The 25,384-nt window shown below is 39.2% G+C and overlaps 1 protein-coding gene across 12 annotated transcripts in view; it reads left to right on the top strand.

Moving 5' to 3' along the window:
• MAP7 (microtubule associated protein 7) overlaps positions 1 to 24,082 on the top strand; it is a 109,188-nt gene extending 85,106 nt beyond the window's left edge. For 7 of the 12 annotated variants that reach the window (XM_040550460.1, XM_040550456.1, XM_040550466.1 and 4 more), the window contains 11 exons: positions 1,790 to 1,914; positions 4,333 to 4,448; positions 4,877 to 5,154; positions 8,505 to 8,688; positions 10,864 to 11,059; positions 12,598 to 12,699; positions 12,996 to 13,046; positions 13,144 to 13,201; positions 15,594 to 15,732; positions 22,369 to 22,595; positions 23,274 to 24,082. In XM_040550460.1, the coding sequence (XP_040406394.1) occupies positions 1,790 to 1,914; positions 4,333 to 4,448; positions 4,877 to 5,154; positions 8,505 to 8,688; positions 10,864 to 11,059; positions 12,598 to 12,699; positions 12,996 to 13,046; positions 13,144 to 13,201; positions 15,594 to 15,732; positions 22,369 to 22,595; positions 23,274 to 23,284 (1,487 nt within the window). In that variant the 3' untranslated portion in view covers positions 23,285 to 24,082. Of the gene's footprint in view, positions 1 to 1,765; positions 1,915 to 4,332; positions 4,449 to 4,876; positions 5,155 to 8,504; positions 8,689 to 10,863; positions 11,060 to 12,597; positions 12,700 to 12,995; positions 13,047 to 13,143; positions 13,202 to 15,593; positions 15,733 to 22,368; positions 22,596 to 23,273 lie in introns of all 12 variants that reach the window. The other 5 variants (XM_040550458.1, XM_040550463.1, XM_040550457.1 and 2 more) reach the window with 4 other exon arrangements.
• Positions 24,083 to 25,384: the final 1,302 nt, after the last annotated feature.

Genomic DNA, 25,384 nt, shown 5'->3' with positions numbered 1-25,384 from the left:
ATCTTTTTTTTTTAAACAAAACTCTAAAACCAAAATGTTTTTTTAAATAACTCTCCAAAAGCTCCTCTCTGTATATAATCCTGTTGGTATATCCTGATTCACTGGGAGTGTCTCGTATAGCATTGTTTGGCAACCTTGCAAATGAAAACAAACTGCTTGTCTTTCAGCATTTATGATGTCATCCTCTGTGGTAACTTCAGATAATCAGCATGCAGCAACAGAATTGATTCACAGAGGGTGAAAAATGCATAAATTATAAGCTGTTTAAGTATATGTTTTGCCACTGCCTCCTGTCTGGTTAGATATGCTCAACTGAAAAAAAAAAAAAGTGTTTTCTTATTTTTCAATTTTTATAAGTCAGTCGCCTTTTAATACCTCATTAAATGTAAATCCATATAAATAAGGCAAGCACGAGTGCCCTTGCTATAACATTTACATGAGACTTCCTTTATTCATAACGTTAATCTCTCAATGCGGGAGAATTTGCAGAGTTAGGACTGTTAAGTCCATAAAGTACTGTTAAGTCCATGAGCTCGTCCTGTAAAAGCAGCTGTAAGACTGGAAGAAATACCTGTGTAGAACTGTGTGTTCTTTCAAGTGTGCTCAGAGGGGTCTAAAGGCAAGAAATGTTTTCTATTTAGGAAAATGAGGATGTCATCTTTTAATTATTTCTTTTTAAGGGGTGGGGGGTAGAGAAGCTATCCTATAGAAGCTCTACTCTTTTCCCTCAAGTAATATCCTGAATAATAATTATGCTAAGACTATATTAAATGACCAGGAGAGAGACAAACAGAAACAGACAAATAAAACTTTGCAGCGGTAATATAATTTTCAGGTAAAGCAAGAGAAAGTTTAAGAATACTTCACCGCAAAAAGTTTCCAGTGGTTCATTTTGCAGTGTCACATTTCTCTTTGAGACTGTAATCAGAACACCATTAACCTAATAATTTGCCATTGGCATTGGTAATAGTCTTTGTCCTTGTGCAAACCAAAGAAAACTGCCTTCCTGGTTACTCTTCCAAGTATTTATTTCCAGGTTGATTTATTGTCTTCAGTCTGCTTTTTGTAACATGTAAAATACTTTGCTGTCAAGAATGTGTTCAAGTTGGCTATTATTGTACCATTATCAAGAAATATTAAAAGTTCTTTTTTAGGCTTCAAATATTCTTAAAAAGGGATTTAAAAAAAAACACACATCACTTGTTAAAACTTGTAGAAAACAATCGATATCACTGATTTCCCAGATGAAACTGTTTTCTCTTAATGTGTTTTGATCTTTGTGTGTCTCCTTTTATTTTCCTCTACTTTCAAGGCCAATTAATAGGAATTCAATTTTAGTTTGATTGTTTTTTATTCCCAATGTAGTTGAAATTCATGTCAATGCATATACTAAGCTAATCAATTTCAGACAAGCTGTTTTGTCCAATGCCTTTTCAGAACAATGCACTGTGTAAAAGCTTAACAGAAAAATATTTTCTACTACTGTTATGTGACATACATCTTAATTTACTGAAAAGAAATTATTAGTTTACAAATGGAAAAGTACGTGAGTACATACTAGAATTGTATCGTTACTATACATATGGCTAAGCTAAGGTATCAAATTATGGTTCTGATCTGAGAATTAGTCATTCCTCTATTTATTAATACCTTCTTTCTTTTCTCTTTCTCTATTGTTTCTTTTCCTGCTGGCTTTCCTCTGTCAATTCTCCACTGCTCTTCTGTAATTAAAATTAATAATTAACAAAAACAACCAACACCGTAGTTATCCCCATTTGTCCCCGTTCAGCATCTTGCAGCCCCATCAGCCCTCTGTCCTACAAGACCATGAACTGTAGGAATACAGCAGACCGAGCAAAACTTTTTGCCTCTACTGATGCTGTTGGACGTAGGAGAACACCACATCTTACGGGGGTAAGCATACCGGTTGTACATAAGTTGGTGTCTCATGCCATAACCACCTGATTCAATTGCTTGCTGGAATGGGAATAGTTATGAATCTGATAATCCACTCTGCAGGCCCCCACAGCCCCCTGTTTGTTCCATTGTTGGTTGGATTTTAACTGCTATATATTACATTATCTGGTGACATAGCCTGATAACACACCAAAGAATCTGCTTGGAAAAAACGCCCATGTTTGTAGAGCAGGTACCTCAGCTTCTGATGAGGCACAGAGGCTGTCACACAGCGTTGTCCTTTTCAGTTGTGGATTCTCTGACTTTATGACCCAAGCTGGTGTTGCAACTTTCCCCCAATAGGAATCTTTTTCCCAGCCACCTGTTTTCACAAAGCCTTTAGAACTTCATATCTTCTGAGGCACCTGCAAATTCATCGGAGCCCCTGGGATAAAGAGAGGAAGGTGTGCACCCGCATACATGCGTATACATAAGCATGCAGAGTGCTCTCACTTTAGCTTTACTTTTTAAGGAGAACAGGCTAATAATTTTTCCTCATTGAAAAGGAGGAGGTTGTTTTAGGAGCATGGTTTGTAAGCACAGCTTTCCACAGATTCTCTCTTCCTTCTGAATGATTTGGTGGCAGTATTGCGACTGATCTGAACTTCCAGGGAAAATCATAGCAGTGTTACACAGGCAGACCAAAGTCATGTTGACTGCGCTCCAAGCCAACAGGATGCAGTCAGTTCCATTTAAGATACCATTTGCTGAACCTGGGTAGTTATATTTTTTTCTTGTACTCTGCAGCCTGAGTTTTAGAGTATGATAAGTGTGAAGTCATCTCTGCAAATAATTTGTGTAAGCGGAGCTTGTGTTTTCATTTGGTCTGATGGGCAAAATAGCAGGAGGCAGTGCTGCTATTAATATCCTTGTTGGAAGCAGTGTTAGATGAAAGTAGCATGAATCATAGCCACTATTAATCTTTGAGGCAGATGATAGTCTATTGAAGTTGAGGCTGAGGCATAGCTTTGGGGTATATGTGTAGAGAAATCTCACACTATGTGAAGAGAACATTGTAAACTCCAGGGCTATCAGTTTGGCACCTCTCAGGTCTTTCTCATTGTTTTGTGTTGAAATTAAAAAGAAGGAAGGTTGATAGGTTTCGGTGAAGGAGATGATGTAAGAATATTGTTAATACCAAACGACAGAGTTAAGCTATTTTCAGTAGCTTGTATGTTATGGAGAACCTGTTATTTTATTGGTAAACTTATGTAGGAATTCAGGTTTTTGACTTTATTGAGAAAAAAACTGCTGATGCTGTGTTTTCAGGACCAGTGAGGTAGATCCTATTTAGACAGTTTTTGCTAGTGAGCCAAAAGTTTTTCATTTTAATGCATTTATTCTGCCTGTGTAGGCTCTTATGACTTGGGTGATTATTATCATATTAATCAGTAGAACTCTAGTAAATGATATTGGCAAAGAGCTGGCTAATTACTCCCAAGTAACAACTTCTGGATTGAAGGACCACCTGTTGCTAATATTAAGTGATGTTTTTGGCAATTTAAAATAACTGGTTGTATCCATAACAACCAAAAAAACCCTCTTGGATTTATGAAGATAAACTGAAGGGTTATGTGCTCATGAAGTTGTTTTCCATCTTTCTTTTCCAGTTGTTAAACTGATTTTCATTTCAGGAGAGAGAAGTGTTACAGAGCTCTCAACTAGTGAAGTTCTAAAGCACTGTGGCACATGTGCTGCAGCTCCAGACGTGTTTTTTTTTTTTTTTTTTTTTTTTGAAATTGAATGATCTTTCATAGTTCTCATCCTGAGATAAGCCATAAGGAAGGAAAAAGATGAAATCACTACCACATATAAAAATCAATGGCAAAAGAAAACGTGCTGGCGAATCATCCAAGAAAAAAGAGAATAGGATAACTGTTTTACCGCATTTCAGGGCTGGAGGGCATCTGTGGTGTTGATGTACAACCATGAAAGCAAAAAGCTTGTGCTGTATAGGGACTGTGACTAAGTGGGAGTATGGGGAGTGTTTTTTTTGTTGTTTTTTTTCTTTTCCTCCAAACGAAATCCGGTCTTTATAATAAATAAGTCTTTAGAAGCAGTGGAAGGCACTGTGTGGCAAGCAGCAAAGATCAAAACTAAAAAGGTAACTTTTTGCCTCTGTAAAAATTAGTGCATTACATATAAAGACAGTAGAGTGCGTGATTAAGAAGGATTCTTGTTGTCAATTGCATATTTACTGACAGTGTCAGACTACAGAAGCTTATTAATGAACTTGTCAAACAGGCTGTAGAAACTACTGACTCAGCACTACTTTTTCTCATCCCCCTAACCCCTCATCCTTAACTGAGTTTGTTTTGCTTTCTTTAGCCATGTGAACTCTGGCTTGACTTTGTCTTTTTGTTTGCTGAACTATAGACTGACAAAAAAGAAAAGGAGAGAGACCATTTGTCATCTACCTTCTCAGCCAGCTTTAAAGGAGGTCACTTTTCTTCCAACCCCAAAACTAGATCACCAGCTCCCTCTCCAGTTTGGTAAGCCAAGTACATGCTTAGCTGGAGGTTGAGCTATAGGCAGCTCTAATTGTTGTATTAATTACATGTTAGCCTCCACAGGAAAATCAATGCAAACTTATTTGGTGGTATAAATGTTTTCTCTCTGCAACAGAAGAAAGATGGTACTGCTTTTAGGAAAAAAAAAATGCTGTTGCTTTAAGAAAGGGGAAAAAAGAGGAATGTACTTGTTTTCCTCCTTCTTGGCTGGGTCAGTGCTCACACTTCTGGAGAGTTGCAAAGAGAAGCATTTTGCATGAAAGTTAATTGGTTGCTCCAGGAGTTCTGCTTGATAGCAGAGAAATAGAGAAGTTGTTCTGTATTTAGCTATTGCACTTGTAGAGGTGATATGGAGGTGATGTCCAGCAGAGCATGTCTCATAGTGATTGTCATTCTTTGCGGTTACACAGGCACGCATCAAAGTCTTTGCCTTCTTTGCCTGGCACACCCAAGCAGGTAACTTCACCTGGTTCCTCCAAAGTGTCCTCTGCTCAGGCACGTCCTCCTTCTCCTGGCAATATCCGGCCTGTCAAAAAAGAGGTCAAACCTGAGAGTGAGAAGAAAAGACCAGAAAAGGAAGATGAAAAGGTCACTGAAGAGAGGACAGAAGAGAGTAAAGGAACGTCGGCAGGTGCTGAAGAATCTGCAAATCAGGAAGAGCTTGCTGTCCAGGCAGAGGTTGGTCAAGGTAAGGAGAGATTCCCCTTTAGATTAAGCGATGCCTGAGCATCTTTCATGTTCTTTTCTCACTTTCTCTAAAAGTAGCTTTAAATAGTTTTCTATCAAGTGTTAATCTAAATTCTTCAAAACGTTCCTGCAGGTGTATGTTCATTATGAGAGAAGTGTAAGCAGGCTGATGCCTTTGTGTTTGTAACAGCTGGAACAACAGGCAGATCTGCCTCGCACAGGGTGGCTTCACATCCCTCTTCTCTGACCTTTGGGACCAGGACTTTGTCCCTCACATCATAATGCAGTTTCTCAAACTCTGAAGTAGAAGAGCAATGGTCTGAAAACTAACAGTACAGGAAGCTGTCACGTAAGGGTGGTGTGCGTGGTGAGAATGCCCCAGCTCTGCTAGGCGCTCAGTACAGTGGTACTGACGGCATTAAACTGTACCAGCTTACCTATAATATTGAAAGAGTACTGCACCATGGGGAAGATTGGCGGGATAAAGTGGAATGCAGGGGAGAACCAGAGAGAGGAGCAAATAGGAGCATGCAAAATTTTTCAGGGAAAAAGTTATTTAAAAAAAAAAAAAGCAATGCGCCTACAAACCCTGAAAAACACAAGGCAGGAAAAAAAGTAGATACAAACTAAAATAATAATCATAGAGTGTATGAAGGGGAAAAGGTAAATCTTAAATTGAAAAATGTAGGTCTGTTCTAGCAGACATTTTAGACCATTGTAAATATGGTATAAACTGTCTCAAGGATGGGATAGAATGGCCATTGTGACCACTGTGATTCCCAGGATGGGTTACCTGGGGTCTTAATTTAAAGTTCATAGATTCCCTTGTGATTGTCCTTGGGAAAACAGTTTGAAGTATTAGTAATCCTGTATTTAACTGCAGGGTGCATAGTTATGTGTTGATCTTCTGCAAGAAAACCTGTTGTGAATTGATTTGTTTTGTTTTAATAAGTTCTGTTACAGTAGTTGCAGTCTGGTGCCTAGGTCCTACCACACAAGGTACAATCCCACAAACAGCGTACAGTATGGATGCAAATAATAAATGGATACTGTGGTAATGGATCTATTGGTAACGGGCATGTAAAGAAGGTATAAGATAATTGGGATGATGGTGTGGGCTTTCACTGCTTTTCTGATAGCCTTTTCGTAATATCACAGAAAAGGAAAACATTTCCCTTTCAAAGTATTTCAGAGATACTGCTAAGGTAACTTTGCAAATGTTTACAGGCTGTACTTTCCAAAGTCCAAAGTACAGACCAGAGAAACATGGCGATGCTTGATCGCCTGCTTAGCTCAGGAGGAAGAGAGGCTCAACTTCACTGCAGTCGGCCAATATTTGAGTTAGTGAAAAGGTTACTTAGTATGGAAATAGATTATCTGTGATAAAGGGATTCGAAAGTCAAATAGTTTGTATTCACAGCAGAGAAACAGGTAGTGGAGAGGGGCAGAAGAGAAGTGGCAAGCAGCATTTCAAATTGGATGTATTTTATCAAAACCAGAGGACCAAATCACAAGTGGCTGGGACCAAAGACTGAGACGTCAGGCTAGGTATTTTACATCTGAGGCTAGAGGACAGGCCTTGTACTGCAGGGGGAGGCCCAGACTGCCAAAACAGCCTGGTTGAATCCAAGAATCTAGAGGGGAGCAAATGCAGCATTTGTGTCTAGAGTGACATTGCTGATGTCTCCTACATCTGAGCTGCAGGTGAAAAAGAGCTGATTTCAGCCTTCAGCTTGAACTGCCACTTAATCTATCTGGCTCAGATACCTGCTGGATGGGTAGACACAGGAGCCTGGAGGTCAGCAGGTAATGATCACTAATGGAGCTGTTCAAGTTTTTGCAGTCAAGTCTCATGATTTTACCAATTCCATTATAGTTTTAATGGTATTTTGGGTGTGCCTTTGCAAGCTGTCATCATCCTTTCTGTCAGCAGGCCAGGTGCGCACTGAATGAACTACTTGTTACGCTGCCAGCTGCATCACCTGAGGGAAGAAGTGAGCCCCAGGCAGTGCAAAGCTGTGCTCCCTTCAGGAGTGACAGCCCTGCCTTGGTCCATGTTAGTAAGCTAAAACTGACCGAGGTGCAGGATCTCTGTTATTTTTTCTGTTAAACTATTACAAGTAGTCTCTGGTATGTTTCTGGTCTAGGTTGTAACTGCAACCCCACGTTTTCTTCTGTCCCCAAGGCTGCTAAGAGCGTAGCTTTAAAGGACTCCCAAGCTTTAGGAGTGACAGGTTACTTACGTTTTTGTTTGTTTGTTTGTTTGTTTTTATCTGACCATCCCAGGGTTTTCTGAGTTCCACACTTTGCCCTGGGGGTTAGCCTCCAAACCAGGTCTGTTCCCTAGGGATGGACTGAATGCCTGCTTTGGCAGTGGGAGGCTAAACTGTGCCACTTCACCTCAGGGCTAGGGAAGATGCCCTGGTACTCTTCAAATGGTGTCATGGTGTGTCCATAGCCTTTGAATTCAAGATGAAGGCCCAAAAGTAGTTATAAAAAGACATGCCTATATTGTACTTGATAACAGAAGACAGAAGAGAATTCAGTAGATGAGAGCACTGAACACACAGAAAGCAGCTGAATTTGTGTTTGTGTATAATGAGATGTAGGAGGGCATCAGAGAGGAAACCCCTATTGGAAGTTGTTGGTGAGGTAAGAAAAATAACATTCTGAAGAGTGGTTAAAAATGTAGATCTGTTATCTCCTTGTCATTCCTGATGACTTACTTCACATGTATCTTTACCTTGCCAGTTCAAACGCTTCCTGATAGATTTTTGTCTGCACTGCCAAATATGATTACCCTGAGAGTGCTTTCTGCAGGTAGCTTGTGTGTTGTTAATGGTTCTAGAGAAAACATATAGTTTAGGTGCTCTGTATCTGTGCTAGAAAATGACAGGCAAACTTGCAGAAATGTGAACAGTGTTTAACTTGAGAAAAATCTGTAACACCTTCTCTACCAGGTGGCTAAAGGCGGCTAAAGCTGGTCCTGGTTAAAGAATTAATATGAAGGCAGGTGCTTGCCTCACCACTGCAAAAATAATCAACCTTTTTTTTCTTCTGATGACAAAGTTAGCTTAACCTTTCGACTGAAGCTGCTTTCACATGTCCTGTAAAAATGTACTTCCCTTACGAAATAGGTATCCTTAGCATCTAGAAATTTCTTTCTCCTCTGAATCATTTATAAAACCATGTAAGCTCGAAAATACTTTACAATCAATTTTGAAACTATTTTCTGTTCCTTTCAACAAGAGGGCTGTGTACGTGCATGTGAAAAGTGTGTGTGTGTGTGAAAAGTGTGTCATCTTGGCTACTGTGTCTGTGCAAACCAGTTTTCCATCCCATCTATTTCAGCAGCCAGCCCATCCCTACCTCCTGCTCCACCAGCCCTTTCTCCACCGCCAGCCCCCGCGAAGACTTCTGCAGGTACAACTGATCCTGAAGAAGCAACGAGGCTGCTGTCTGAGAAGAGGCGCCTTGCCCGTGAGCAGCGGGAACGGGAGGAGCAAGAGAGGAGAGAGAGAGAAGAGCTTGAAAGGTGATCCTAGACCTCTGCAGTGGAGAAGAAATGTTTTTAGCAGCTTCCTAGCAGCTGCTTGTGTGTATTTATTGTAATATATTAAGCACAGTACTGAACAGCAGGAGACACAAGTTGCTCCCCCAAAAGAACTGTTTTCTGTTGGATTTTTTCATAGGAGCAATATACACCTAAGCAGATCTGTAAGGTGAAAACCTATCCCAAATAGATACGTATTTTATTGGCAGTTTAAAATAGGACAGCAGTAGAGAGCAGATCCTCAGTGTAGTGGTTCATTGTTTCCCCAGAGATTAACAAAGCTATACTTGTTTATTCCAACAAGGGAACTCTGCTTGGCTGTTGTCAGCTTCGTGAGAGTGACAATTTCCCTTTGAGCCCTAAAATCTCTGCCATGGATGGCGTTTAGACGTCTTAACATCTGTGACTTAAAGCTTTCTGTTTTCTAATTTAAAATCAGGACACCCAACAGTTTAGGGGGTAAGTGATATGGTGTCTCATTTTCTACCAGCAAATGAGCAGCCCACTTGGGTGCTTGTGACCATGGCTATACCACAACACAAGCTGAGCACATTTTTAGAGGGATGCCATGCCTCTGGAATTTGTTGGGGTTCCTTAAGAGCATTGCTGAATGCAGGAACAAGGCAAAGTCAGTTAAAATAGACTGGATTCCCAAAAGGCTCACGACGCTGTCCCTCTCAAAAGAAAATAAGCTGTTGTGGTGTAAAAGTAATATGGTGAACAAACACTAAGTCTAAAAGATAGAAAACAAAAAGTAAAGAATAATCATCTTTCTCAGTGAAAGGAGTTTTCACTGTCTGTTCTATTCAGTGCCTTCATAAATGAACCTGAAAGGACTTGTGGCCAATGAGATAACGCTGGTCTTCAGTGAGATGAAAGCCAGTCATGAAGAGTTTCAGGTGTATCTTTCATTGCTTACATAAAGGAATGCATAGAAGGAAATAATTATTACTTATGTGGTGGTGGTCTCTGGGCTAAATTATTTCTCATGGAAGAGATCTTGTTTGGAGATGAGTATATGAAAGTATCAGATGAGTCATGGTCAAGAAAATGTGTGAACTGTTGTGAATTACTAGAGAAGGATAACAAAATAGAAAATGTTATTATGAACTATTCATGGTGAGTCCCCCTCTTGAATTTTATATTCTTGAGAGAGTAAAACTAGAAAAATAAGTAAAGAAAGACATCGAGGATGATTAGAAGTATAGAACAGCTCCCATATGGAAGTATAAAACAGCTCTGAGGGAATGGCTTGAAGCTGCATCAGGGGAGGTTCAGTTTGGACATTAGGAAAAGGTTCTTCACTGAAAGGGTGGTTGGGTACTGGAACAGGCTCTCCAGGTCACAGCGCCAAGCCTCCTAGAGTTCAGGAAGTGTTTGGGCAATGCTCTCAGAAATACAGTTTAATATTTGGGTGGTCCTGTGTGGAGCCAGGAGTTGGACTCCATGATCCTTGTGGGTCCCTTCCAACTCGGGATATTCTGTGATTCTGTGGGGATTCTCATAGATTATATCCACACCTAAACAGGTGAGGATTCTTCAACTGGGAAGACCACCTGTCCTCTGCTTCTGAGTGGAGATATAAGTTACAAAGTCCAGAATAGTTTGGGATAACATCAAAGGGGAAGGGGAAAAATTATTTTTTCCCATAATGGGAGCCAGGATGGGGAGGGTTTCAAATGAGATTAGGAGGTAACATGCTCAAAAATTAGCAAGGTTAGAGAGTTTTTATTTAAATTCAAGAGTCATTATTGCAACATAAGTTGGGTGCTGAAAAAGTACACTATTTCAAAATATGATTAAATGAAAAAACAGGATGAAGTGTCTTTCAAGATGCATGTAAGTCAATAGTACTGCTTCTGAATCAGAAAGTACCTGAGCCATGGATCAGCAGAAGCCCGACATATGCCAGAGAACTAATAGTGTTGCCTTGCAAATTTTTTATATTGTTCCAGTGGGCTTCACCTTTGGCACCTGGAGGAAGCAGAACAGATGGCTTAGCCTGACCCACTTCGGGTGTTTTGTTGTTCTCGTGAGTGAAACAGCAGTGCAGCCTTCATCCAGCTGTTCTGTGGTGCTGGTGTCTTGGGCTAGGACATGGCTTTTTTCTTTCTTTCTTTCCTTTTTCTTCTCCTTATACTTGTTTCATCATTGCAGGCAAAAGAAGGAGGAGCTGTCCCAGAGGATAGCTGAAGAAAGAGCTCGCCGAGAAGAAGAAGAAGCTCGCAGACAGGAAGCAGAAAGGAAACGAAAGGATGCAGAGGAGGAGCGGGAAAAGGAGGAACGGCTGCGCCGACAGGCAGAAGAGAGAGAACAGAAGGAGAGAGAAGAGATGGAGCGTATTCAGAAACAAGTATGCTCCCCTTCTGGAATTTCTGTGCCAGTCTGGTTGGCAATAGAGGAAATGCAGCAACACTTCTTGAGCAGTACCTCAAGGAGGGATATCTAAAATTTATATGCTATATAGGGTTAATGGGATTGTGGCTGACTTCATTTCATGGAGTGACTCAAAGAATAAAGATGTAGTTTCTTGACAGAAACATGTGGTAGGGAGTTATTTTTTTCTTGTAGAACTTAGTTATTTTAGAACAAATCCTTTCCTAATACTGATAAAATTTGATAAAAAACACTGTAGAGTTGTACTGGGGGAATTTAATGAATGGTGGTGTACCAGAGAACTATTTGCCCATACAGTTACAGAAAGTCTAGAGGCCAAGATAACTAAATATTCAATGTTGAAAACATAGCACTGCCGATTTCTAATCCTGTGTGCAATATTGCTTTTGGAGGGCTAGCAGGAAAGGGTAGGTTTTTATCACTTTACTCAAGCCAAGGAGCACCTTTTACCTGGCGTATTTCTGCTGACGTCAGTACAGCTACTCAGAAGACATGAGAGTTAAATGAATCAAAAGACAGTTTTTCAATGTGCTTTCATTTCTTTTATGATGGGCATAATGTCATTTTACCTGCTTTTGGGGAGGGGTCATGGTAAGCGTTTTGGGTAGGATTCTTTTCTTTTCACATGCTCTTCTACTTTTTGCAAATTCCCTTTCTCCCCCCAAAAGTTCAGCGCTTCAGTCTGCCTCATAAACACTAAGTTTCTTCTTCTGGTGCATAATTAAATGTGTGCCTCTGAAAAGGAAATATTTTAAGGATTGTGTTAAAGTGAACATAGCTTAAAAACAAGTTTTCATTTTCAGAAGATTTGGAATGCTTCTTTGAAATGTTAAATTGAGGTACATCCACAATGTAGCACTCAGAAATACAGGATGACCGAGTTTTTCTGAATGATACAGCCTTAACTAATGAACCGTTGTAGGAGTTCCATCCTACAACACTGCCACATATGTGGAGCAAAGCCTTTCAGCAGTATATTCCAGTGAAGTTTCACATGTAGTTTAAAAAAAAAAAAAAAAAAAAAAAAAGGCGGGAATGGGAAGTTTATGCAAATGTACCTGTGGTGGTTTGTTCTTGGTCTCATTAAGCAATGTCTCTGTTGGACAAATAAAGCATTCTACTTCTTTTGTTTGACTTCCAAAAACATCCAGCACTCAATACATGAATCTCTTGAATGCTTTCCTGGCTGCTGTTCTAACGCTGAAGGTTAGGAAATGCGTTTGTCATCTTATCTGCTGTCAGCACATACCACACAGAACAGGCACACAACCAAATAAGATGTCCAGTATCTAATTATTCATCTCTTCCTCTTATGTAAATCATGGAGATCAATCAAGAAATGTACAATTCAGCCTGAAAAGGTTGTTGGCAAATTTTAAACCCCAATAGTGTTTTTCCAGGGCGTTGTAGATACATATAGATGAGCAGCTGTCAGTGTTTTCTGTCCTTAAAAAATAAATTTTTCCCTGCTTCTTTGTCTTACTGTCAATTCAGAAAGAAGAGGAAGCTCGCCTACGGGAAGAGGCAGAGCGGATTCGGTTAGAACGTGAAAAGCATTTCCAAAGAGAAGAGCAAGAGCGCTTGGAAAGGAAGAAGGTAACAGTACATGCTGAGAAACTGTAATTCATCTTGTCTTAGCAGTTTGCTTCCACCTCAGCTGTAGAAAGTTACTTATGATATTAATGTGCCCTCAGAAAAGCTGAGGTCCTCTTCTGTGTAGCCTGACGTGAAAGTGAAGAGAATATTGCCAACAGTAATAAATAATTTATCTTTTTGCAAATGCAATTTTATTAAACGCAACTTTGATAAATGACAGGCAGTTATGGTTTGGGAGGGATAATTTTAAAGTACTGCCAGCAAACATTATTTTACTCCTTTACGTGTTTTTGCAGAGGCTTGAGGAGATCATGAAGAGAACTAGGCGTGTAGAAGCTGTAGATAAGGTCAGTGCAGCTAACTTGACATATGTAAATATTGGGCACATTTCAATTCTTCCCTCTAGTGCCATTTTAAATTTACAAAGCTGTGCTTCCTTTGTAGAAACCCAATGACCAGCAAAACGGACACATATCAAAAGCAAATATTACTGGAGAAGCAGGTATTGTACTCAACTGTGCCCTGAGCACAGCAGGTGAATAAATACCTATTAAGCACAATGACTTGAAATACAGTTCTGAAACTTGGCACACTCATTTGTGGTGAAGAAAACCATTAAAAGAGTATATCTGAAGTCTTAGCAAACATTAATGAGTTAATCTTTCTGTATGGGTAGTTAGCCATTACTAAATGAGTAAACTGTTTCAGCAACTTTATTACATTGGTGTTTAACAAGAGGGAATTGTTTACCAAGCTTAATAATTTGTAAAGTAAAAAAGAAAGAAGTTGACCAAGTTAGCTTTGATAAAATCACTGATTTTTCAGATTCTTTTACATAGTATTAGAAACGCGATCAGTCATCAAAAATTGTTCATAACCCTAAACATTCCCCTGTGATGTCTGTCTTCCACAGTCTTTAGTCACTTGGTCTTAATTTCTATTTCTTTTCTTTCAAAATTCAGTGCTTACAAAACCTTAGAGTCTCCCTGTCATACCCACACTCTTAGTCTTTCCTTCTCTTCTGTTGCCTTTGTTTTTGTGTGTGTCCCCGGTCTTTTTAGGTAAAGTTTTAGATAAAACTTTAATACTCACAATAAAAGAAGCAAAATAAAATTTAGCTTATATTCAACAATAAGCAAGTATGAATTAGCAGAATTGAAATATACTGAAGCCAATCTATCAAATAGCTTCTCTTATTGTAGCATAACATACTAAATGACGATAATCTTCATTTCTCTTTAGTATTCGTGTTGAGTAACAGACAGGACAAATAAAAGCACTGGCTGCTGGCACTGCTTTTTTGCTTGATGCTTAAAATGAACACACTAATTAGCACTGCCAGGACACCTTTTGACACAGATTTCATTATGTGTATTTGGTAGTAACTTGTTTACGTGTTATCCTTGTGAATAAAAAACAGTTTGGAAACTGCTAATACAGAATGCATCTGGAATGCCATCTGTTGCTGCAGGCACTGCTGAAGTTGCTAGAAACCATTTAAATAATTCTTGAAAGGAAAAATGGCTCTGTAACCTGTGGCTAGTGCTTTCCTTCCAGAAGCAGGAAACAATTAGACAGTTCTCTAAGGCAGAGGAGAATATGGATCTCCATTTCCCCAATGCCAAGGGAAAGCTGGAATCATTCAGTGACTGGATAAACAGAAAACTGCTCTCACCCTCAGGGATGCTCTACTGTTTGGCTTTGCTTTATCTAGATATGCTATTGAGTTAAAGATACAAATTAATGGACATATTTCAGCCAACTCTAACTTTCCATATTACATTCTTATAATATGTACATTCATGTACTTTTTCTGACCATATGCAAATTGTGATTTTTTTCTCTTTTACTAGTCTTACTGTTTGGACAAAACATAAGGAAACCTTTATAGGACTGGCCAAATCACACAATGAAACAAAATCCATCACCTTTTTGTCATTTACTTGACCTCTGCTTCAAAACAGGAGATAATTCTGCCATCCCCAAAACGAAAAAAGTCTTCTTTTTAAATGTCAAAACCAATGTAAATTCCTCTTGGTCTGTTTGTAGAAGCACTGAAACCTATATTGCTAATATCTTCCGTATAAAAACTTGCCATAAATCAGACTAAGTCACTCAGCATACAAGACTTTGGTCCAAGCATTTAGAGCACAGCAAAACCAAGAGCAGCTGATGGAGGATTCTCAGGTGATCTAGATAAATGCATCCAAGCCTGTGAATACTGAATTGTTCTTGTGATTATTGTAACAGATGCTAGGGTACAACTGCTTCCTTTTTATGAGCTGTACATGAATTAGTATGACTGTAGATACAACGTAGAAAGCTGTAGTTTAACAGAACATCATGAGGCAGGCCAGGGACATCACATGGTCTTTGTTATGTAGTCTTCTTTTATGCTGCTCTTTGCAGCATTTTATAGTTGTAATTTAGTACTTGTTGAAAGAAATAACCTTCCCATGGAGATGTTCCCTCTTTATTTCCTTTTGGTTTACAGTCAGTGATCAACTTAGGAGCTGAGAAATACCACTACAAAATTGCTGATGTCCCAGTGTTCTTCTATTCCATTCTCTATTGCATCTTGAAAAGTGCCAGCACAATGTTCTGTCAGATACCAGCCTATTTTGACCTACGGTTTATGAATTGGAATTGTTTATATCATTGTAAACCAACTATTCCTGTCCATAAAGCTTTAGTTTTGAAATCTTTGAAATTTCAGACCTGAAACAGGGCTGATGTGCCCAAAAACTTGACGAAGGAAGCAGAGGGATTAACCGTATTTAAAAATTGTAGCTTGCCATGCTATTTTTTGCTATTTTTTGTAGGAAACGCCTTATCCTACTTTGCAGGTAGAGGATGTTGCTTGTTTTTTTTGATAACTTGCTTTCTCTCTCTAGTCATAACAAGTCCTTTATCTCCTTTGGACCTTTCAGGAGGGCCTCAGCTTCAGCATGCAACACAATCTCCACACAATGGGAAACACGTCACCTGCACGCACATGATTACTTCACATCAACCCCCCATAAATATGGACAGGTAAGAGCATTGCTAAATATTAGAGGGTGTTTACAGGATGAGAGTTACTGGAGTAATAAATTATTTTTTCAGATGCAGGTATTCATTAACTAAATATGAGGCACAGCTGTTCAATTTGCCTCATTTCCTGTTTTGTTTTTTTTTGTATCTTTTCCTGTGTTCAGGGAAGAACTTTGCCATTTTTCACTTAGCAGTAACCTATTTTTGCCAACTGAAGAATTTTGCAAAAATAGAGTGCATTCTTTGCAGTGTTTGGAAGAATGTGTTGCCAGGAATTATTACACAAATTGAAACTTAATGGAAAGGGCAATTTTTTTTTTGCGTGTTCCTTGAATTAAACTTCATAAAACTACTCTGGATTTGCAGGGTTAGTTTTCTTGGTTCAAATAATGAACACTGTGCTTTCCATGCTAGATGCATGGATTTTTGACTAGATCCATGGATTTTTGAACTGCTCAAAGTATTAGCAAGTTTTGAACATTAAGCAAAAGTCCTTCCTGTGAGATACAGAACTACTCATTTTGACTTTGCATTTTAAAAAACCCTTTGTCCTCTATAAAGGAGAGTTTGGGGAGGCAGATATTTAACATTAGGAGCTCTTTGTAGTCATGACGCTAGTCACTGAGATTTTGAGAAATATTTGAAATGCTTGAAACCTCTCTGTTGAACCAAATGAAATCTGTTATATAAGCATGAGCTGTCAGTTACTTCAATTCCAGTAATGCAGAAAGCCAAATAATCCCATATTCCTTTCATGTTTTATGCAGGTAATGTCAGAATATGCATGGAAAAACTTGAATGTAGAAAGCCGTCACACAGTCTGTAATGAGCGGTATGCTTCAGGGTGTGATTGACACTAATTGAAGGGGGAATTTGCCCTCTCTCTGTCCTTCCATATGCCTGGGGGATCTTAGCCTGCTGTCATGCCAGCAAAGATGCTCCTGCTGAGATAAGTTCTGTCAGTGACACTGAGCACTGGACTGCATTAGATGAGCTGCACAGAGCCGTCTTATAATTATCTCAGGCAACTATTAAATGTTAATCACTCCCAACCTTAGATGCACCTTGGTATTTGTAGTATCAAGCGTGCCACACTAATGAATGCTGTTGTGTAGCGTTATATTTGGTATGGAAGGAGCATCCAAATAGCCAAAGTGAAGAATGAATAGTTGAGGCTGAAGAGCAGGAACAAAAATGGGAAGTGTATGTGAGGAAGTGCATGTGAAAGGAGAAACTGATATGCCCCAGGCTAGAGCGCAGAGGGACTCTCTGCTTTGGAGGTGCATCCACACTGAATGGTAAGGCAAGGGCTGAAGCACTCGATAGCATCCTGGTGTTAGCTTAGCCCAGGTGGCTTGATAAACAGTTGGAAGGAAGACATAGCAGCACAGATTTTATCACATGGTGAAAGCCACAGGTGCAAACAACATTGCTACTGCATCTGGTGTTTCACAGGCATCTGGCATGTAGATACACCTGATATTGTAGCACATGCAACAGAGATGGTCTGTGTGAGAACCTCACTCCAGCCCGACAAAAGATTTGACTTTTGTCTGGAAAAGTCCTGAGCATGTCCAGATTTGTGACCAGAACTTGAAAAGGCTTTGCTTGGGGGACTTCTGGAACATGTGTGCATGGGCAAGAGGAGAGACTGAAGGAGAGGAATCCTCGTAAGGCCTCGAGCAACCATGAGTCTCATTGCTCCTCCTACGGTGTTCCCTGTGGGAAGTCCCAGGCTGCAATCACTGTTTCACTGGACCTGGGACAGAAGGAGTGTATGTGTTGGTGTGTCTGTTTGGTACAGCTCTGGGGTCCAGCCTGGGCGCATGTCTTTGGGCAGGACTGATGTTTTTTGTTGTTAAGTGACCGAGCGCAGAGTACCTGTACTTGGGGTCACCCCTCAGATGCTGCAGTTGCTCTGCCCCGTGCAGCAGCAGTACAGAAGGAGGGTGACTGTGAAGGCTAGTAGAGGTTTATGTGAAGGTAACAAGTTCTGCGCTGCTTGCTGTGGTAAACCTTTTGTCCCTGACTCCTCTCCATCATGTCATGCCAGCTGTGTGGCTAGGATCCAGAGAGAAATAGCATGGTAATAGCATGCTTCCTTCTATGTTCATGCATACAGTGTAGGTGAGAAAAAATAAAATTGGTGGAGCTGAGGCAACTCATTTCAATAATTCACTATCTTCTGTTGCTGCTTTTGATTAGCAATGTAGATCTTATTGTACTGGAACTTCATTAGCCTTCAAAGGTCATTATTCTTCACAAATCCTCATGAAAATGCTGTAATCTGCAATATTATTTACCAGACATCTATTATCAACAATTATTAGTTTTATCAATAAATGTTTATTGCAGGTGATACCTTGGTGCTATCATCTATCACACCCAACAGGGGGAAATCCAGTTAAACAATTTAATGCTAGAATGCTAATGAAGAATAGTGAATTACTATTCAGAAGGGGAAAAAAAAAAAGTGACCTTATCCTTGACCTATAGGTATGTTGGTGAGAAGACTCACAAATGAACTTAATACAGTTTTTTTAATCCAAGTGTAGTGCAGTGGAAAAGGCAACACTAAATATATTTTAAAATGGAGCGTACTGTGGAAATTTTCCAATTAGATACTGAAGTATCCAGAATTACCAAGAAAACTGGTAGCTCATGGAGATGCTACAATATTATTAATGGTTTGTTAAGTTGTGTGTTGATTCTGGTTATTTTGTGTGTTTTTATTTTTCCCCAGCAACTGGAAAAAGTGAATTTGAAACATTAGTTTGAAAATAATATGTTAAAGTATTTTCAAGCTTCTCATAAACTATAAAACGTTGCAACAAAATTTCTTCCAGATTCTAATTTTTTATGTACTATACTGAGCAGTAGAATCCTGGAAGAAATACAATGATAGAAGTTGGATTTCAATAACCAGCACAGCTACTGAAGTCATTTCTCACGTGGAGACTTTTGTTTGTTCTCCACTTTCAAATTATTTGCCAAGGTTGTATTCTGCCTTCTACATCTCATAAAGTTGTTTAAGTACAGTGATCTATATTGACAACATTTTACTTGTTTTTCTCTTTTAATTCATTCCTCTTTTTTTTTTTTTTTTTTTGGTTCTTCATAATAAATGCCTACAGTGGGCCTCAGTGAGAGCTTTTTATCTCATCTGTCTCTCTCCATCCGATATGAAGGCAGTTGCTAGGTTTGGGTAGGTTAGATAACTAATTTTTAGAAATATTCACTTAGACAAGATGATTCCCTCAATCTCTTGTCCTTGGGGGAAAAAAAAATGTTACCAGGTTCAAATTGTTATGTATTCACAGTTCAGTCTGTAGGTTAGAACACTTCAAATCTGCTTTAGCACAGTCTTCCCTTCTTGAAGACTCTGGCTTCTCGTGATTGGCTGTTTTCAGTGCTGTTGTCTCAGAGAGTTAAAAATAAATGCTGCTTTATTTAAATCATCCAAAGCCGGGGGTCCGTTCTGCTGTTAATGTCTACCCCTGACATCTCTGCTAAATCATATCAATATAAGAGGAGACTGATACTGTCTTTCAGATCAGGAATAACAGGTACAGAAATACTTAGGCACATTTCAAAGGATTGTAAATCATTTTTATTTTTTTACTGTCAGTTCCAGATGGATGATCAGAAAGACATACTAAATTCTGATCTCTTTTCATTCTTATCTTCTCTCTTCAAGTCTTTAGATATGGATTATATCTATACAGGTCTTGGTCTGAAATTAACCACATCAAATGTAATTTTTCAGTAGTTTTTTAAACTTTGTGGATTTTCCAGTTCATTTTTATTATATTAACTGCTCTTCTCTCAAATACCTCCAGTTTATCTTATTAGTATGGATGCACTAAGATCAAAATGCGAAGCTGCACAAATGCTTTTTTTTTTTTTAAGCTCCCTTAAAACGAATCTGTCCTTCAGATGCTTGCAAAGCTGTGATGTTTGGAAATGCTCTGCAAACAATTCAGCCAACCTTTTTTTATTATGTAATCTTCCTTCAAGCACAGTCACGGTATATGTTAAAATATGTTAAAATGACCCAGCTATTAGAAACGTACCAGCAATGCCATGTGCCTGAAATGGTATGCTGGATGCTGAGACACTGCTAAGGGTGGAACACAAGACAGTAAAAATAGTTGTTGCATGTCAAAAATCCATTACTTTCTTGTGTTCTTTGTTTCAGTGAACCGTAGCAGTCACTTAGGGAAAGAGAGAAATACCAAGAGATCCTCTGCCTAATGAAGGGTTGCTGTGTATTGTGGTCCAAATGCATAGGCTCAGGTAGTCCCTAAGCTGTTAATTATCAGAAGCTGGAGGGTATACCAATCTCCTAGGAATTTGTCTAATCTCCTTCTGAGCTTAGGGCCTCTAAGATGTCCAGTGGAAATGAATTCCACAGTTCAGATTTTTCCTTCCTCTTTTCTAAACATGCTCCCTAGCAATTTGTTGGGAGTGCTACCTTCTTCTTACAGCATAAAAAATAGAAAATATCTAGTCATGGTTTCCTCTTCTGTGCCCCCTTTGTGATTGTGTAGACTCCTGCCTTGAAAGACATCTTTCAAGTCTGAACCCTAGTCTAACTCACTGTGTAATGAGAGTGCAATGACTAATAAATATGAAGAACTATCTATCTGTAAAGTTAGCTGATCAATCAGATAGAAAAACTAGTATCTCTGCAAAAGCAAGAGACTTCTCTTTATTGTCCCAATACTTGCTGAGGTACTTACACTGCTTAATTTATAGGCACAAGCAGTTCCCTTCTTATCCCTCTTTTCTGACCTATCCATCAGACTTCCTAATACTGTGTTATTCTACCTCTGGTAAGGTTATTGGCAGTACACGGGGATGAAATGAGTAATATGACACCTTATACTGAATAATAACCTAATACCTCCACGTGATAGAGCAGTTTTTATTAGTCCTAAAGCATTTCACAGATTCTGTTCTTCATCACATGGATGTGAAACTCTGGCACAGAAGGGGGATGTGACTTGTGGTCTCTCCCCGGCAGCCAGCAGGGTTTCTGTGTCTGCTTTCAAACACATGTGCAGTGAATCATGCTTTTCGTTTTGAAGTTTACTCAGCACACCCACAGATTAAAAAAAGGGGATTGACTTTCTGAAAAAGAACTGATGATGGTTTGAAAGACTGACGTGCTGGTTTTCATATCAAATCTCTCCCGTTCTCACAGAAAATATGGAATCTGGGCTTTGGATAAGGTGTTACCACCTTTTAAAGTACAATAATTATTCTGTCTCTTGGGAAGTACTGTAAAAGATTTCTGCAATTGTTTGCAAAGAGTTGGCGACCAAAGAAGCCAGTAGATGAAAAGGAACCATATGCCAATTACGAGCTTTTTTTTTTTTTTAAATGCTAAATGTACTGTCAAGAAAAAATTAGCCTGTGAAACAGCCATGCCACCTACTCAGAAATGGCCTGAGGAAACTGATAGCCTTGTTTAAATATAGGAAAACTGCTTGTGAGCCTTTGTGGCTGAATCATTTCCAAACAGCCTGAACAGGGGTGGTGTCCAACCAGGGAATACACACCCAAAATTGATGGGATCTAACTACTGAGGGCCTTGAGAAGCACCTGTAAAAGATCTTATGATTCGTAAGTGATAGTTGGGTACTTGCTCTTTCTGGAGTAGCTTTGAGTCCTGTTACCGCCATCCTGTTCACCACAATAGCCCCTTAGTTCCTCCTGCGTGGCAAGGCAGTGCGTGCTGTGTGAGGAGACAGCAGGGTTTGACAATACGACAGCTAATGAACGGGTTGGGAGAGGAGGGCAGAACTGAGACATCATTGTGTTTCCTCAGGAGTGTGCGTGTAACTGGAGAGCGTACCTGCGCCTGTAACCCTCGTGACTGGGGGAGATGTGTAAGAGCCCGCTCCTAAAGGCACCTCCGTCAAATGGGAGATGGAAAAAGAAAGCACGGGGTGACGTGAGGGATGCTGGGAGGTGTTGCTTTTGGTTTGGGCGCGATCAATGGGAGAAGCACAGAGTCAAGTAGTGCCTGGAAAATAAGCTGCGGGAACTTGGACGAGGTGAGGAACCGAAAGGAGAACTGACTTGGTAAAGGAGTGTTTTCTCTGGGTAAGTGACAGGTAGAAGAGGCTCCTCAAAAACTGGAGGCAGGTGGTGATCCAAAGAGTCACAAAAATGACAATGACCTTACCTAAGCACAATTAGGTTGATTTGCAGTAAGAGGAAGGGTGTCGTAGCATTCAAATCTAGCAAAGGTTATGAAAGCTGAGAAAGGCCATAAATTGCATTAGGTGGGTGGCTCAAGATAGCAGTGGTTGTGCTGGAGAGGTTGTGTTTTTTTTTTTTTTTTACTGCTTCCCATTTCAGTCACTTCTGAGAACTGCAGTGTCACTGAAGATCTCTATTGTTCTGGGTATAGCGTAGCCAGATGTAAGGACTACCCTGTGTGCTTGAGAGAAGGCATACCTAGTACCTTGCTGTAAAAACAGTCTGCTGTGGTAATAGCATAGTTTTGTTTTTACTGACTAAACAAATGCTCTGGATTAATTTAAATTTCTGTAATATTGCTTTGAGGAGGACTAAATTTCTGTTCTAGATTAAGTGTATGAAGAAATATCTATGTTTCTCTTTCAGCAATCTCAATCCAGAGAAAAATACAAATGAAAATGGAATGTCTATGCAGAATGCTAACTTTGAAGAGATCATAAACCTGCCCATTGGTTCTAAACCACCCCGGCTGGATGCCATGAACAATGATGGAAGCAATAGTCCTGGAATTCCTTTGAATCCAATTTTAGCTTTTGAAGATAAGGGGACTCTTTTGCCTCAGGTAGATAGTGTTCAAACACATCAAACAGCAGGTAGGTTTGCATTAGCTCATTAAAATTAGTAATATGTTGTAATTGACGGAGTACCTAGAGCTTCTAACTGATAAAGGTTGATTAAGCATTTTACACTCCAGATTCTCTGGGGAAAGGAGCATATCTTCTCTTTGTAAAGCTGTGCGTGGCAGGTACAGATGCTGTGTGAATTTTGATGGGCCCTCATCCTTTGTTGGAAAGGGGCTCTCAGTTACACTGCACTGTTTGCCTTTTGAAATTGCTTGAAAATGTTTGCCCTGTGCTTTGAAGTGTGATAACAATGACAGCTACTGTTCTTAGCTTATGATCTGCACTCATGTTCCAGTTCTGCAAATGTAATATCTGATATGCTCATGCAGAAGGGGAACGGGTAGCTGCTGCCTTTTATGTAAAATTCTGAGGGTACTTCCCTCAAGTTCTTGCTAACATGAATGCTGGTGGAAGGTTTGCAGCACAACAGATTTTTCTGAATTACAGCATAACTTTTAGGGGATGTTAAGTAAACATGTTCACATAGCAAATTAAATTGGACTACCCTCATTTATTTTCTTCTTCTATGGGTGTAAAATATAAGAAAAAAATCATCTTGTAATAAAATATTTGCATAAGTGCATAGCATTGTGAAGTAAGCATTGCTGCTGTTTGCTGACCTGTCATTTTTGATGCCTTCTGTTGTAGAAGTGATCTGATTATTTCTTCTGAAGAACCAAAGGTGATGTAAGCATCTCTGCAGTCAGTGGAGTTTCTTCCATGCTATGAAGGAGTGTTTTATTTTTCTCTCCAGTTTTTTAAAGATTTCTTGAATATCTTTTTTTGGGGGAAGGACTTTAGCAAAACCAGCAGAAGAAATGATGGGAATAGACTTTGATCACCTTTCCAATAGTTTTCATCACTAGAAAAATCATGCTTCACGTGCATTACTTAATATGGCTTTTTCCAACAAGCTTTTTTTCTGTTAGTAAATGGATATTTCTGCATTCCTTAAGATACAAGACACTGGAATCTGAAAGCAATGGGCTGATTCGGGTGGTGGGACTGATTCTTTTTCTAAAAGATGGGTGTTGGTTTAAAAGGCATAATTGTAAAATTGGCAAAGAATCTTTTACACTTTGTGGTTCTAATACTTGAAAAATAAATACCTCATTGCTCTACAAGTAGAGTTAATGAGGTGTTTTATTTAAACCTGTTGGTTTAAATATTATTGCAGAGAACTCTAATTATGGGGGCAAAGTATAGGCTTCTGTATCAGGTTCTTGTAAATGTAATTCCTACAGGGACATTCTGTAAATTGAGATCACTATGATCTTCTCACGTTTTCTCTAAAAACACAAAACAAGGCAGGTTTTAAAATGTGAAAATTTGAAAGCGTTATTTTTTCACGGACAAGAGGAAAAAACTATTGTTCTCCTAGATGATGTATTTATGAATTTTTGTTCAGTACAGAAGTAAATTGTATAATTGAATAAATTAGAAAAATGTGGTAAAATGATACTGCAAACTTGATTTTTTTTTTAGTTACATTCATGTTCACAGTACTATAAAGGATGTGTACGCACACGCGTGCACATACACCGACACAGGGAAGTACCTTGTTCTGAGTCCTTTAAATTGCTGCTGTTCCCAATGATGGAAGACATTGCCTTATCAGACTATTGAAAACTGTGTGAAACCTGAAATATTTGATTTTTGGATGATAAAGCAGGTTTGGGGATTTTTTTGGTTTTGCTCGTTTCAGAGCAAATGGCAAATGGTCGTTGTTTGTGCTTTTTATGTAGCCTGTGATTTCTATAATGCACTACAGTTTGAGTGATAGGAGGAGCAATGCAGGTTGCTTTCTCTTTAGTCTGATGCTGATTCCTACCATCAGTGTTCCATCCCTCACTTTTGGTTGCTGTTGGGTAGAACACTAAAATCGTGCACCTTTTTATGCTTTGATAAACAATGCTGTTGCGGGCAGAGCTCACTAGATACTTTTGTTGGAAACACCCACTAGGGTTTGATGTGTCGCTCACTGAAGTCCATGAGTACATCCTGGGCTAGTGGAAATGAGGGTTATGAGGCTTCGGTTCATGCTAACGGAGAATGGACCATAAAGATTCTTGCACTCGCCTTTAGTGAGCACTGAGCTAGGCTCTCAGGCTGTGCAGCAGAAGAAATCTTCTGAGACAGAAGCTGAAGAATTTTTGAAGAAATGACTTCTGCTGCTGCCAAGTGTTCGTCTTACACAGGAGATGGGATAAAAGCAATGGAAAAGTAATGAAAAAGAGACCATCTGCCAGAATACATGGAAGGGAAAAAACAGCCATTCTGTCAGAATGCTTTGAATAACAGCTTGTGACACAGTAAAATTAATTGGGTTCCTCTCTTGCTTTCTTTAGTTTTCCATGTACATAGCCACTATATTTTAAAGTGACCAAAATATGTAGTTTTTCTTTAAACCGATGTTTAGCATGTAAGTACCGAATAAAACTTGTTTGAAATATTTACTTCTATTTATATTTTGATTTTCTTGCATAGGTGGAGCAGGAGTCAATCTGTGATGGAAAACTCTTCTCGCTACTCCTGGTCTTAGGTTTCCTTTCTTTAAGTTTCCTCTAATCTCTTTACTAAAAGAAAAATCAGTACAGGGTCACTTACACAACTATGGACAGAACAAAGATGTAGCCAGTAAGATTTAGCTTCAGTTTTATGTCTGAGGATTCATTTAGGCTCAGGCTTAAGCTATGTTGATCTTGATTACTTTTGTGAGACTTTACAACACTTGATTTGTTGTTTGCAGTACAGAGGGG

This window comes from Cygnus olor, chromosome 3 (assembly GCF_009769625.2).
Source record: "Cygnus olor isolate bCygOlo1 chromosome 3, bCygOlo1.pri.v2, whole genome shotgun sequence".
NCBI lineage: Eukaryota > Metazoa > Chordata > Aves > Anseriformes > Anatidae > Cygnus > Cygnus olor.
Note: the sequence above shows the minus strand (reverse complement) of the source record. Positions and strands in the feature narration are given on the sequence as shown.